General features: G+C 51.2%; 1 protein-coding gene across 1 annotated transcript in view; it reads right to left on the reverse strand.

Moving 5' to 3' along the window:
• The window catches only part of LOC138967697 (uncharacterized), a 57,745-nt gene that overhangs the window by 4,353 nt on the left and 41,435 nt on the right, over window positions 1-11,957 (reverse strand). The window contains exons 25-34 of the mRNA XM_070340353.1: window positions 8,688-11,713; window positions 7,967-8,081; window positions 7,338-7,588; window positions 6,390-6,504; window positions 5,511-5,662; window positions 3,395-3,509; window positions 2,605-2,813; window positions 2,143-2,257; window positions 1,512-1,720; window positions 1-192 (exon numbers count right to left, since the gene is read on the reverse strand). The exon at window positions 1-192 is cut by the window's left edge and continues 18 nt beyond it. Of these exons, the coding sequence (XP_070196454.1) occupies window positions 1-192; window positions 1,512-1,720; window positions 2,143-2,257; window positions 2,605-2,813; window positions 3,395-3,509; window positions 5,511-5,662; window positions 6,390-6,504; window positions 7,338-7,588; window positions 7,967-8,081; window positions 8,688-11,713 (4,499 nt within the window). The remainder of the gene's footprint in view (window positions 193-1,511; window positions 1,721-2,142; window positions 2,258-2,604; window positions 2,814-3,394; window positions 3,510-5,510; window positions 5,663-6,389; window positions 6,505-7,337; window positions 7,589-7,966; window positions 8,082-8,687; window positions 11,714-11,957) is intronic.

The following is an 11,957-nucleotide window of genomic DNA, read 5'->3' on the forward strand; positions in this document are numbered from 1 at the left end:
CAGGCTGTCCGGAGACGTTGATGACGGAGCTGGCGGTGCTGACCTGACTGTTGGCGCCGCAGTAGCCGCAGAACTTGGGGCAGTTGTAACGGGCCCACGCCTCGAACGTTCCCACGCAGCCGTCCTTCCCATAATCCGGGCAGTTGGGGATCTTGTCCAGGCAGTTGGCCGGGGCCTGTGTCGTCTGAACGCCTGCAAGGTTGAAGACACATTGTAACACTAGCAGGTAATGGTTGTATTTACACTCCGGTATTCCTGGCAGTTGGCAGAGGCTTGCGTCGTCTAAACGCCTGCAAAGTTAAAGACACATTGTACCACGAGCAGGTAATGGTTGTATTTACACTCCGGTATTCCTGGCAGTTGGCCGAGGCTTGCGTCGTCTGAACGCCTGCAAAGTTAAAGACACATTGTACCACCAGCAGGTAATGGTTGTATTTACACTCCGGTATTCCTGGCAGTTGGCCGAGGCTTGCGTCGTCTGAACGCCTGCAAAGTTAAAGACACATTGTACCACCAGCAGGTAATGGTTGTATTTACACTCCGGTATTCCTGGCAGTTGGCCGAGGCTTGCGTCGTCTGAACGCCTGCAAAGTTAAAGACACATTGTAACACTAGCAGGTAATGGGCTTTTTAAAATGTTTTATAATAATACACACTACAAACCACCACCTCACTAAACAGAAAGAAACAGCACTGACCACAGAATCCACAGTAGTAGGCACAGTTGTTCTTGGCCCAGGCGGTGTTGGGGATGTTGTTTATAATATACTGAGCGGCAAAAGTTAGGGACCGCCCTAGACAAAACCAGGCCGTCCTGACCTGGGCCTCTCCAGAACGCTGTTGGTGGCCTGGAACTTCTGATGCAGCCTGACCACGACAGAATGGGACACTCCAAGTCGTCTGCCCACTTATCGCTTGCTTACGCCGTCTTGCAGCCATGCGATGGCCCGGGCTTTGTTGAAGGTGGTCACCTTTCGTCTGGGAGGCATAGTGAGAAGATGGTGGCTAGCGGAAAATCGCGGGGCTATAAAGCCTAACTGGTGACAACAGTTCACTCTCAACACATCCCCCTGCACGTGCATAACGAATTTTTCATCTTTCCCGTCCAGGCTTGCCCACGCGCCAGCGTAAAAATGGTCCACTTTTTGCAGTTTGGCAGTTTCTGTCTCGTGCCCTAGCCAGGCCTCCGTGGATCCCGAGCAAGTTTCCTGCTAACACAGCATGTACGGCCTGACAGCCATTTGGTTTTATAAACTTAGGAACAAGGAGTTTGGCACAGATGAAGTCAGCTGGTTTTTTCAAGGGCGTTCCCTAACTTTTGCTGTTCAGTATAGTACGCACTTCAAACCACCATCTCGCTTACACGAAGAAGACCAACACTGATAACTATGACCACAGAATCCACAGTAGTAGGCACAGTTGTCCTCGGCCCAGGCGGTGTTGGGGATGTTGTTTATAATAATACATACTTCAAACCACCACCTCACTAAACAGAAAGAAACAGCACTGACCACAGAATCCACAATAGTAGGCACAGTTGTCCTTGGCCCAGGCGGTGTAGGGGGCCTGGCAGGAGTACTTGCCGTACGAGAAGCAGTTGTCCTTGACGTCACGGCACTGACCGTTGGTGGGAGGGGCGCACTCCGCCTTCACGCAGCACCGGTCATTGGGGTCTTGGATAAGATTGCAGCCGCTGGGCAGCGCCGCGTACTGCGGACACCTGAAGTGTGGGTGAGATCAGCGTTGTGTTTTAATAGTGACAAAAGCCACGGTTACTGGTACCAAAGCGCCAGTTAACCGAAGCATGCACCGACACACTCACTCATACACAGACAGACAGAGAGACAGACAGACAGACCGACCGACCGACCGACCGACCGACAGACAGACCGACCGACAGACAGACAGACAGAAAGACCGACCGACCGACCGACCGACTGACTGACCGACATACAGGCAGACAGACATACAGACCGACCGACCGACCGACTGACTGACCGACAGACAGACAGACAGACCGACCGACCGACCGACTGACTGACCGACAGACAGGCAGACAGGCAAGCTGGCAGGCAGACAATCACGCACAACAAACTCAAGACACCCCCCTCCCCCCTCCCTAATCAAACTTTCACGGCTCACCTATCGGTACAGCGGTAGACTCCAGTCTGGGCGTTAACACACTCACAGTCCAGGTCGCAGCCATCCTGCCACGTGGTGCCCTGGGCGTAAATCTGGCCCTTGTAGATACATGCGCCTGTCACGACACAGACGTTAGAACAATGTTAATAACATCAAACTGTTAATTAAAGATAGATTCCCAGGGGCAGACCAGGCACTTAGAATTTAAAAGTGTTATTCGTGGGCACCCAACGCGCCCGAGACTGGTAGGGGGAGGGGGGGGGGGTTCCCGAAGCACATGCACCCTGTGCACCCCCCCCCCCCTTTGTTCTATCCCTAATTCCTTCCCGCGTACACGAATGTGTATATTCACAGACCTGCCCAGCTGTTCACAACAGCTAAGAGCACCCTTTCCTAGTTGTATCATGTTACCTAAGCAAGCGCCCGCCGAAATCAACTCATCACATTACAACATGAACTCACTCCTGTATCCAGTGCTGGCGATCTGAGCGCCGTTGGGCCTGCCGTTGCCAGCGTACGTTCCGATGAAGCCGAGGGGAGTCTGCGAGCCGCTGATGCCAGAGCCTGGCTGCCCGGTGACAGAGTCACACTCGGGCATCTTGCAGCACTGGGGGTCCTTGGGGTTGGGCACCATACGGCAGCCCAGAGGCACGCTGGAGTAAGCCGGGCATCTGAAAAAATGAGAGGGAATAATAATGGTTCTTTGGACATAGAGAAAAGTCTGTTTTGTGATGCGAAGTGCTGGCATGATCACTCGATGGTAGAAGTTATAAGAGAGGAAACAAATCGTCCAAAATCACACTCATACGCATGTAGAGCACGTTCGTTTGTTCGTTTGTTTGCTTAACGCCCAGCCGACCACGAAGGGCCATATCAGGGCGGTGCTGCTTTGACATATAACGTGCGCCACACACAAGACAGAAGTCGCAGCACAGGCTTCATGTCTCACCCAGTCACATTATTCTGACACCGGACCAACCAGTCCTAGCACTAACCCCATAATGCCAGACGCCAGGCGGAGCAGCCACTAGATTGCCAATTTTAAAATCTTAGGTATGACCCGGCCGGGGTTCGAACCTACGACCTCCCGATCACGGGGCGGACGCCTTACCACTAGGCAACCGTGCCGGTTGTAGAGCACGTACGCACACACACACACACGAACACACACACACTGTGACACACACACACTGTGACACACGCACACACACACACACACACGCACACACACACACACACACACACACCATACCTAGCAGTGCACTGGTGATACTGGTTCTGAGCGTCTTCACAGCGACACTTGAGCGAGCAGCCATCTTCCCACTCCTCTCCCTGTCGGTAGTAACGGCCCTTGTACACGCAGTAGTCTGCACACATTGATTAAATTGTGTTATACTGACGTTAAAAAAAACCCCACAAGATTCATACAAAAAACGCTGACAACGTCATTAGAGTTTGCAGTAGTCGCTCTGAAGCCGCTCGGAGCTTTGGCAATGAATTTTCGGTAAAAAGGCAAGTCTTCGCGAAATCAACTTCGGGCTCAATTAAGTTCAAGTTCAAGTTTTATTAGTCCATAACCCATGTGGGCATTTTGAACAATAAATACAATCAATACAATCATGATATATGCTATTATAGTAAATAAAAAAAATAAAAAAAAATAAAAATTATGAAAGCCCTAAAAGGCACAGTGCAGCTCACAGCCTTCGTTTTGCGTTTTTGTTGCAGCTGAGTGCATTTACAGTTCAAAAATCCTCCTATGGTAGTAAAACAAACCCAAAACTACCCAACGACGACATCTGTGAAGCTCGACAGTTTCTTGTTCACGCGAGTGCATAAATTAACCTAGTTAGTACGTGGTGTTTGGTCGGAGTTCGATTCAACTGAGTGATTCCGGCCTCCATGTTTTACACAAACTCATGATGACGTCTGACATAGTTTGCAAGTGACGTGTCTTTTCAGTTGTGCATGATGTGCATGTGGTGATCTACCTGATCGAAATTTAGATCCACAAATAGGCCCAGACCAGCCGGGTCCGACTACGAAATTAATTCGTAAAAAAATCGCAGTTCTTGACTCTTTGGGTGCAAGTCAATGAAACTTGGTAGTTCTTCTAAGGGAAGCTGCCTGAGGTATGACTAAAAGCCCCAGGGGCTCCGTGGACCTGGATTTGACAAGTTCAGTACCTTTAAGACAAAGGAGTAGCACGGAAAATGATGATTCAGGAACAGGACTTTAACCCAAGGGAAGAAATTTACCATGTTGAAAATATTACATTCCAGGCATGTTATGCTACGGACGTCGAGAAACATGACCACACTTGCTAACCTCCCTTTGATTACAGTTTGTTAATGGTCCATATAGGACTATTTTACTACCCATAAACACGCTCCGTCAAATTAATATATACTAATAATAATAATAATAATAACGGGCATTTATAAAGCGCCTTATCAGAAGTTCAAAGCGCGTGACAACAATACATGTATACAAAATTCATACAATCACTGTCAGATTCAAACACATCTCACATCCTCAGACTCTATGCTAAGGAACTATCCGTAATGTTGTTGGAACAAGTGAGTTTTCAAATTGGACTTAAAAGATGAAATGGATGGAGAGTGACGTAATTGAAAGGGGAGTGAATTCCATAACTGAGGGCCATAATACGTACGAAAACGTGCGGAAGCCATGAGCCTTGCGTTTAAAGCGACCTTGACGAAGAAGTCGAGCATCATCAGAAGAACGAATGGTCCTTTAATTATTCTTCAGGAGGCATACGTCTACGGACAGAACGGTAAGACAGGAAGAGAAAGATACATGTCTAAACCTCCATCAGCAAGTGTCACCACATCTAGTTGGAATATCACAGGTTTTAACGCGTCTAAACGTTTTGGAAGAGGTTTATTTTACCACGACGAATAGGGATCGTGTGAACTTGAAATCACCGGTAGTTTCACAGTTGAAATCTGAAAGTACCGAGTAAGAAGTCGACAACCGGTCCGATTTGCTGCTTGTCATTCCATGTGACACGGTTTTTTTCTCTCACAAATATTATGGTATCACTATGCATTAGAGTTGACCGAATTTTGAATTTGTCACGTGGGAGGTTGACCGGTTATTGTGTCAGTCAAGATTCACGTTTGCCAAAAAACAACAACAACAACAACAAAACAGTGTCTTTGTTATAGTCAGGAAGGGTTTCTTTTGTTTGCAGCACGGTGAGTCTCGCCAGCAGTGAACTTGTTTTCTAGAGTTAAAAAAAAAATGGCGGAATCGCTGGACAAAGTTATAGGTCCTACCCCCCAGTCACCAATATCCAACACGATCACCATCGCTCCCACCAGCATCGAATCCCTTTTACTTACTGACGCCAGTGGCCGGAGTGGGCACACCGCCCTGACCCACAGAGGGGGCTGTTGTGGTCACCTTGACATCACAGACGTAGGTCTGGCAGCAGCTGTTCTGGGGGTCGGGGATGAGACGACACGTTGGTGGCAGGTTCTGGTAGTTGGGGCAGCTGGACACAGAGAAAACATCACCAGGGTGAGTCTTTAGACGAAGGGACATTGGCACAGTAGATTTTAAACTTACGACAGAAATTCCTGTTCGAATGTGGCAGGTTCTGGTAGTGCAGTTGCAATTGTTTTAAACAACATCCATCATCTCTATGTTTGACCCAGAATGGTGCGATGTGGTGCTAAGAGACAATGTCCACCTTAACGTAAACACGAAGATGGACATTAAAGTTTTTCTATCTTTCCTGATCAATTAGTCTTGTCTTGTTGGTGCTTTTGAGACAACACATATGAAGAGTCGTTTTACCTTAATTTTGGTCCCCTGGGTGATGCGATGTGGCGATACGAGACAATTAGCCTACTATCTTTATGTAAACAGGGACTACGGAAGGCGTACTGAATGTTGTAACTCCAATAAGATTCAGGTAACTTCTACCGTTTTACAAGTTGATTTTATTACTAGAGAGGTCCAGAATTAGTGTTTTTTTCACAACGTGTACGTACACTTTTATCTTCCTCAAATGTATCTTTTAACGTCATCAATTGCATCTCTCAGGATAGACTCTACACGTCGTGTGCATGTTGACTAAATCTCTCCGACGCATACGGGTGATGTCATAATCTGCACATACGCGAACACGTCTTGGCTACACGTACTGCTTTCTGGACCTCCGTATTAACACAAATAAGGCTTATAGTGTAGCCCGAAGAAATGTGAAAAGAACTTACAGGTCCGTACAGCTGTAGAAGCCAGTGGTATCGTCCTCACACGTACAGCTGTACTGACAGCCCTCCTTCCATGTGTCTCCCATGTGGTAAATGTGGCCCTTGTACACACAGCCCTCTGTGCGGGAAACAAACAACACTTGCTGCACAGGCGCCGGGAATGATGACACAAATGTTAAAGTCTATGAATTGTATATATAAAGCTAAAACTGTGGCATGCCGGTTTTTGGACTACTTCATATCCCAAACTGTCTGTATTCCTTGAAACAATCTTAACTGTGAACAGTCATCGCATCAGATGTAACGAATAATACTGTTATATGAACCAACATCACGTACACATAATGAAAATGGCGGAAATAACTCGCAGTTCGGTGGTCGCTCGTATGGTTTATTATTCGTTAACTTCCCAAGCTATGTCAAAGTGAAGCATCTTTCCTGGAATTTTACAGATTTTTTTTACTTTAACTTATTACTCGCAAATAATCCTGGTATTAGTAATCTCTGCTTCTGTCTTGCAACAGTGGTATACATTCAAGGGTAAGTTTTTTTCTTCCCATGTTCGTCTATATGGGAGCTCATCATGCAATCAAGCACATCGTGTTCCATAGTGACTTCCCTTGACACACAAAGAGTAACTTCCCCTCCCCTAACCATCATGGCTGAAACGATCCACACAGACAGTACACGTGTCTCCTCCTTTTCATCGTACAGCTGCCCTTCATATCACAAAAAAGAAGCCTTGAAAGTCCAAAATATGGTGCACTAGCCAAAGGCCATATAGTGCTTCTCAAAATGTACATGCCAGAGAGCAGATTTTACTCGCCAAACCAACTATTTGTTTCAGTAACTCAACTCGCATATGGCGAGTAGATGAACATTTCTACTCGCCAGTTTCATGTTTCTTCTCGCCACTTTCAGGGCTGCTCTGCATCAGTCAGATCTACTCACTTCTCTGGCCGCTGACGCTTGAACTGGTAGAGCCGATAGTTCCAGGGTTCGAACCTCCTTGATTTCCACCAGGAACGCCGCCCACCATGCCGCCGACGTTGGGGTTGATGGCGGGAGAGAAGCCGGTGACAGCCTTGCCGATGTTGGGCACCACGGTGACGTCGGGTGGACAGTTGGGGGTCTTGCAGCAAGGGTCGTTGGGGTCATCCTGCAGCGTGCACTTAGCGTCAAGGTTGTTGAACGCCAGGCATCTGAAACGGGGTCATTATACTACAGTGCGTGGTTGTTTACTGGATTTCCCTTATCTCTTTAACCGTGTTTTGTTCAAGACACCTTTGAACATACTCATGTGCTTGACAGCTTGCTTATCAGGAAAGAGTGAATTAAATGGAAACCGCGAACGGTCACAATCATACCAGGGCAGTATGTCCATGCCGAGAGAGTAGGAATTGTCAACACACACACACACACACACAAACACACACACACACACACGCACGCACGCACACACGCAAACACACACATACACACACACACGCACACACACATACACACACACACACACACACACACACGCACGCACGCACACACACACACACACAGATGCGAAAGCTGTGTAAACTACTGACTTAGGAGAGCATCTGTAACGTCCAGTGTTGCCATCCTCGCAGACACAGGAGAAGTCACATCCGTCAGCCCAGCGCTGTCCTTGCTGGTACAGAGTGTTTTTGTACACGCAGCCGCCTACAACACAAAGCAATACGTTCTCAGTTTAGAGTTCAGCCAAGCTTGTGCGCACAGAGTTCAGAGCTATTAGCTCGCAAGTCCAAGTATACGCCAACAATGAGATGTCAGAGAAAAAAAAACTAAATTAGTTTTAATCAAACAATACCGTCGTTAGAGTATAAGAGATAACTGGAAACGTAACCACACCAATGCCATTAGCTAGTACAAATCGAAACTAATATCTTGGAAGCGACATACACTTTTGTTTGCAAAACATGTATGGCTTGATAATACATACACAAAAATGAAACACACACACACACTTACACACACACACACACACATACACACACACACACACACACACACACACACATACACACACACATACACACACACACGCACGCGCGCGCGCACATACACAAACACACACACACACACACACACACACACACACACTCACACACACACGGACACACATGCAGTGGACAGGTAAGCAGCAGATAGACAGGCAAATTGACAGTGACGCAGACAGACAGCCGAACAGACATACAGGCAGGCAGCAAAACGTAGACAGACAGACAGACATGCAGACAGACAGACACACATTAAAAGCACACATACTGAGTTTCTGGTTTCCGGAGCCCTGCAGTCCCGGTATCTGGCCGGTGCCAGTCTGTCCAGGGTTTTGACCACTGCCCATTCCGGGTATCTGGCCACCTCCCATTCCAGGCTGTTGACCACCTGTCATTCCAGGTACCTGCCCTCCTACCATTCCGGGTACCTGACCTCCAAGGCCCACCGTGGGGTAGGGAGCATAGGTCTGACCCGGTGAAGGTGTGAGATAGACGGGCACGGTGACTCCAGGGGCCAGGGTCTGCCCAGGCATGATGCCCGGAGCAAAGGTGTGACCGGGGGCGGGGGTGATGTAGACTGGCAGTGTCTGGCCTGGGGAGAGCGTTTGACCGGGGATGATGGGCACCGCAGGAGCTCTGGTGCCCGGAGGGTAGGTCTGGCCGGGCCTGGGAGTGAAGTTCCAGGGCACGGTGACGCCAGGAGCCAGGGGTTGTCCGGGCACGATGCCTGGAGCAAAGGTTTGTCCGGGTTGGGGAGTGGCGTATGGTGGGATGGTCTGCCCGGGTGCCAGGGTACCGCCAGGCCTGATGCCAGGAATGGGGTAGCCGCTACCGGGGGTGGTGTCAGGGGCGTAGGTCTGTCCAGGTCTGGGGGTCAGATTGAGAGGCACGGTGACGCCGGGTGCAAGGGGCTGACCAGGTCTGATCCCGGGGGCAAAGGTCTGACCAGGGGCCGGGGTGATGTAGGACGGCACGGTCTGACCAGGAGGCAAGGTAGCTCCGGGTCTAAGGCCAGGGACGGCGTAGCCCAAGGTTGTACCAGGGGCGTACGTCTGACCGGGTTGGGGGGTCATGTTGGGAGGAACAGTCACGCCGGGAGCCAGGGTTTGACCAGGTACGATGCCAGGAGCAAAGGTCTGGCCAGGGGCTGGAGTGATGTATGAGGGAATCTTCTGTCCAGGAGCCAAGGTCCGGCCAGGCTGAAGTCCGGGCGTAGTGTCGGGGGCGTATGTCTGGCCTGGTGCGGGGGTCAGGTTCGGAGGAACAGTCATGCCAGGAGCTAGGGTATGTCCCGGCATAATGCCCGGCGCAAAGGTCTGGCCCGGTGGTGGCGTGATGTAGGAAGGCACGGTCTGTCCAGGCAGCATAGGTTGTCCAGGCACGATGCCAGGTATAGGGTAATGGGTAGTGTCAGGCGCGTACGTCTGGCCCGGTCTTGGGGTGAGGTTTGGCGGTACGGTCATTCCAGGGGCCAGCGTCTGTCCAGGTCTGATTCCAGGTGCGAAGGTCTGTCCTGGCGCCGGTGTGATGTAAGACGGAACTGTCTGTCCAGGCGGCAGCGTTAGGCCAGGAATGAGTCCTGGTCTGGGTCTTTGTGTGGTATCCGGGGCATACGTCCGGCCGGGTCTTGGCGTCAGGTTTGCAGGCACGGTCATTCCAGGAGCCAGGGTCCGTCCAGGTATGATTCCAGGAGCAAAAGTGTGTCCTGGGGCAGGTGTAATGTAGGAAGGAATCGTCTGTCCTGGAGGCAAGGTCTGTCCCGGTCGGATTCCAGGTCTTGGATATTGGGTTGTATCGGGGGCGTACGTGTGTCCAGGGGCAGGGGTTAGGTATGATGGAATGGTTACACCAGGAGCCAGTGTTTGACCAGGTCTGATTCCTGGGGCGAAGGTTTGCCCTGGAGCAGGAGTGATGTATGAAGGAACTGTCACTCCAGGAGGCAAGGTCTGTCCGGGCAAAATGCCAGGTCTTGGGTAATGTGTGGTGTCAGGGGCATAGGTCTGTCCAGGGGCGGGGGTCAAGTTGGGAGGGACAGTCATGCCAGGAGCCAGTGTCTGCCCAGGTCTGATTCCTGGAGCAAAGGTCTGTCCGATGGGCGGAGTGATGTAGGAAGGAATGGTGACTCCAGGAGCCAGCGTGTTGCCAGGTCTCAAGCCAGGTATCGCATATCCGTGACGCGGAGTGGTGTCCGGTGCGTACGTCATGTAAGGTCTGGGAGTCAGGTAGCTGGGCACGGTGACACCCGGGGCCAGAGTCTGGCCAGGCACGATGCCCGGAGCGAAGGTCTGACCGGGCAGGGGAGTGATGTAGGAGGGGATGGTCTGACCAGGGGGCAGCGTGATGCCGGGGATCAGAGGCACGGAGGGATGAGTTATGCCTGGAGCGTACGTCTGGCCGGGTTGGGGGGTCAGGTAGTTTGGTACCGTCACTCCGGGGGCCAGGGTCTGTCCAGGCCTAATGCCGGGAGCGAACGTTTGTCCGGGGACGGGGGTGATGTAGGGGGGAATGGTCTGCCCTGGAGGCAGGGTCAAGCCTGGGATGAGGGGGGCGGGGGTGTTGGGAGGGGTCATGCCGGGAGCGTAGGTCTGACCGGGTCTGGGGGTCAGGTAGGCTGGCACAGTCATTCCTGGAGCCAGGGTTTGACCGGGGATGATGCCAGGACCGAAGGTGTGGCCAGGGGCGGGTGTGATGTAGGGAGGGATTGTCTGACCAGGGGCCAGAGTTCTGCCAGGCATGATGGGGCCGGGGGTGGCGTAGGGGTTGGTCACCTGGGGAGCGTATGTCTGGCCTGGTCTGGGGGTCAGATACCACGGCACGGTGAGTCCAGGAGACAGTGTCTGCCCAGGTATGATATTGGGAGCGAAAGTCTGGCCGGGCACGGGAGTGATATAAGGGGGGATGGTCTGACCAGGGGGAAGTGTCTGGCCGGGGATCAGAGGGGCCGGGGTGGTGAAGGGGGTGGGGGCGTAGGTCATTCCGGGTGCGGGGGTGAGGTACCAAGGGATTGTCACTCCGGGAGCCAGGGTCTGGCCGGGTACGATGCCCGGTGCCAGGGTCTGGCCTGGGGCGGGGGTCAGGTACGGGGGGATGGTCTGACCAGGAGCAAGAGTACCGCCGGGCATCAGACCGGGAGCCAGTGTAGGTCGGATATACGTCAAGGGCACGCCGCCGATGGTGTTGGGCACGGTCTGTGAGCCAGTGATGGTGCCCGAGTCGCAGCGCATGACCTTGCAGCACTGATTAGCAACGGGCACCAGCACGCAGCCAGGGGGCATGTTGTAGAAGCTAGGGCACCTGGTACACAAACAACACAACATTGTTTTGGAATCACGGAAACTGATACTTGTACTGTCGCTCGAAACTACATCTAGAACTTAAGTCTAAACAGCCATTAGCACGAACAATGATTCATAAAAAAACCGTGTAAGAACAGTTCAAAACTTACAGAACCGCGAGTCCAAGAAATGGGAAGATTTTATGCTTGTATTTTTTTTCAGAAGGTTAAAAAGGTGGGCGTCAATACTACCTTCGTTTACGA

Source organism: Littorina saxatilis, linkage group LG1 (assembly GCF_037325665.1).
Source record: "Littorina saxatilis isolate snail1 linkage group LG1, US_GU_Lsax_2.0, whole genome shotgun sequence".
NCBI lineage: Eukaryota > Metazoa > Mollusca > Gastropoda > Littorinimorpha > Littorinidae > Littorina > Littorina saxatilis.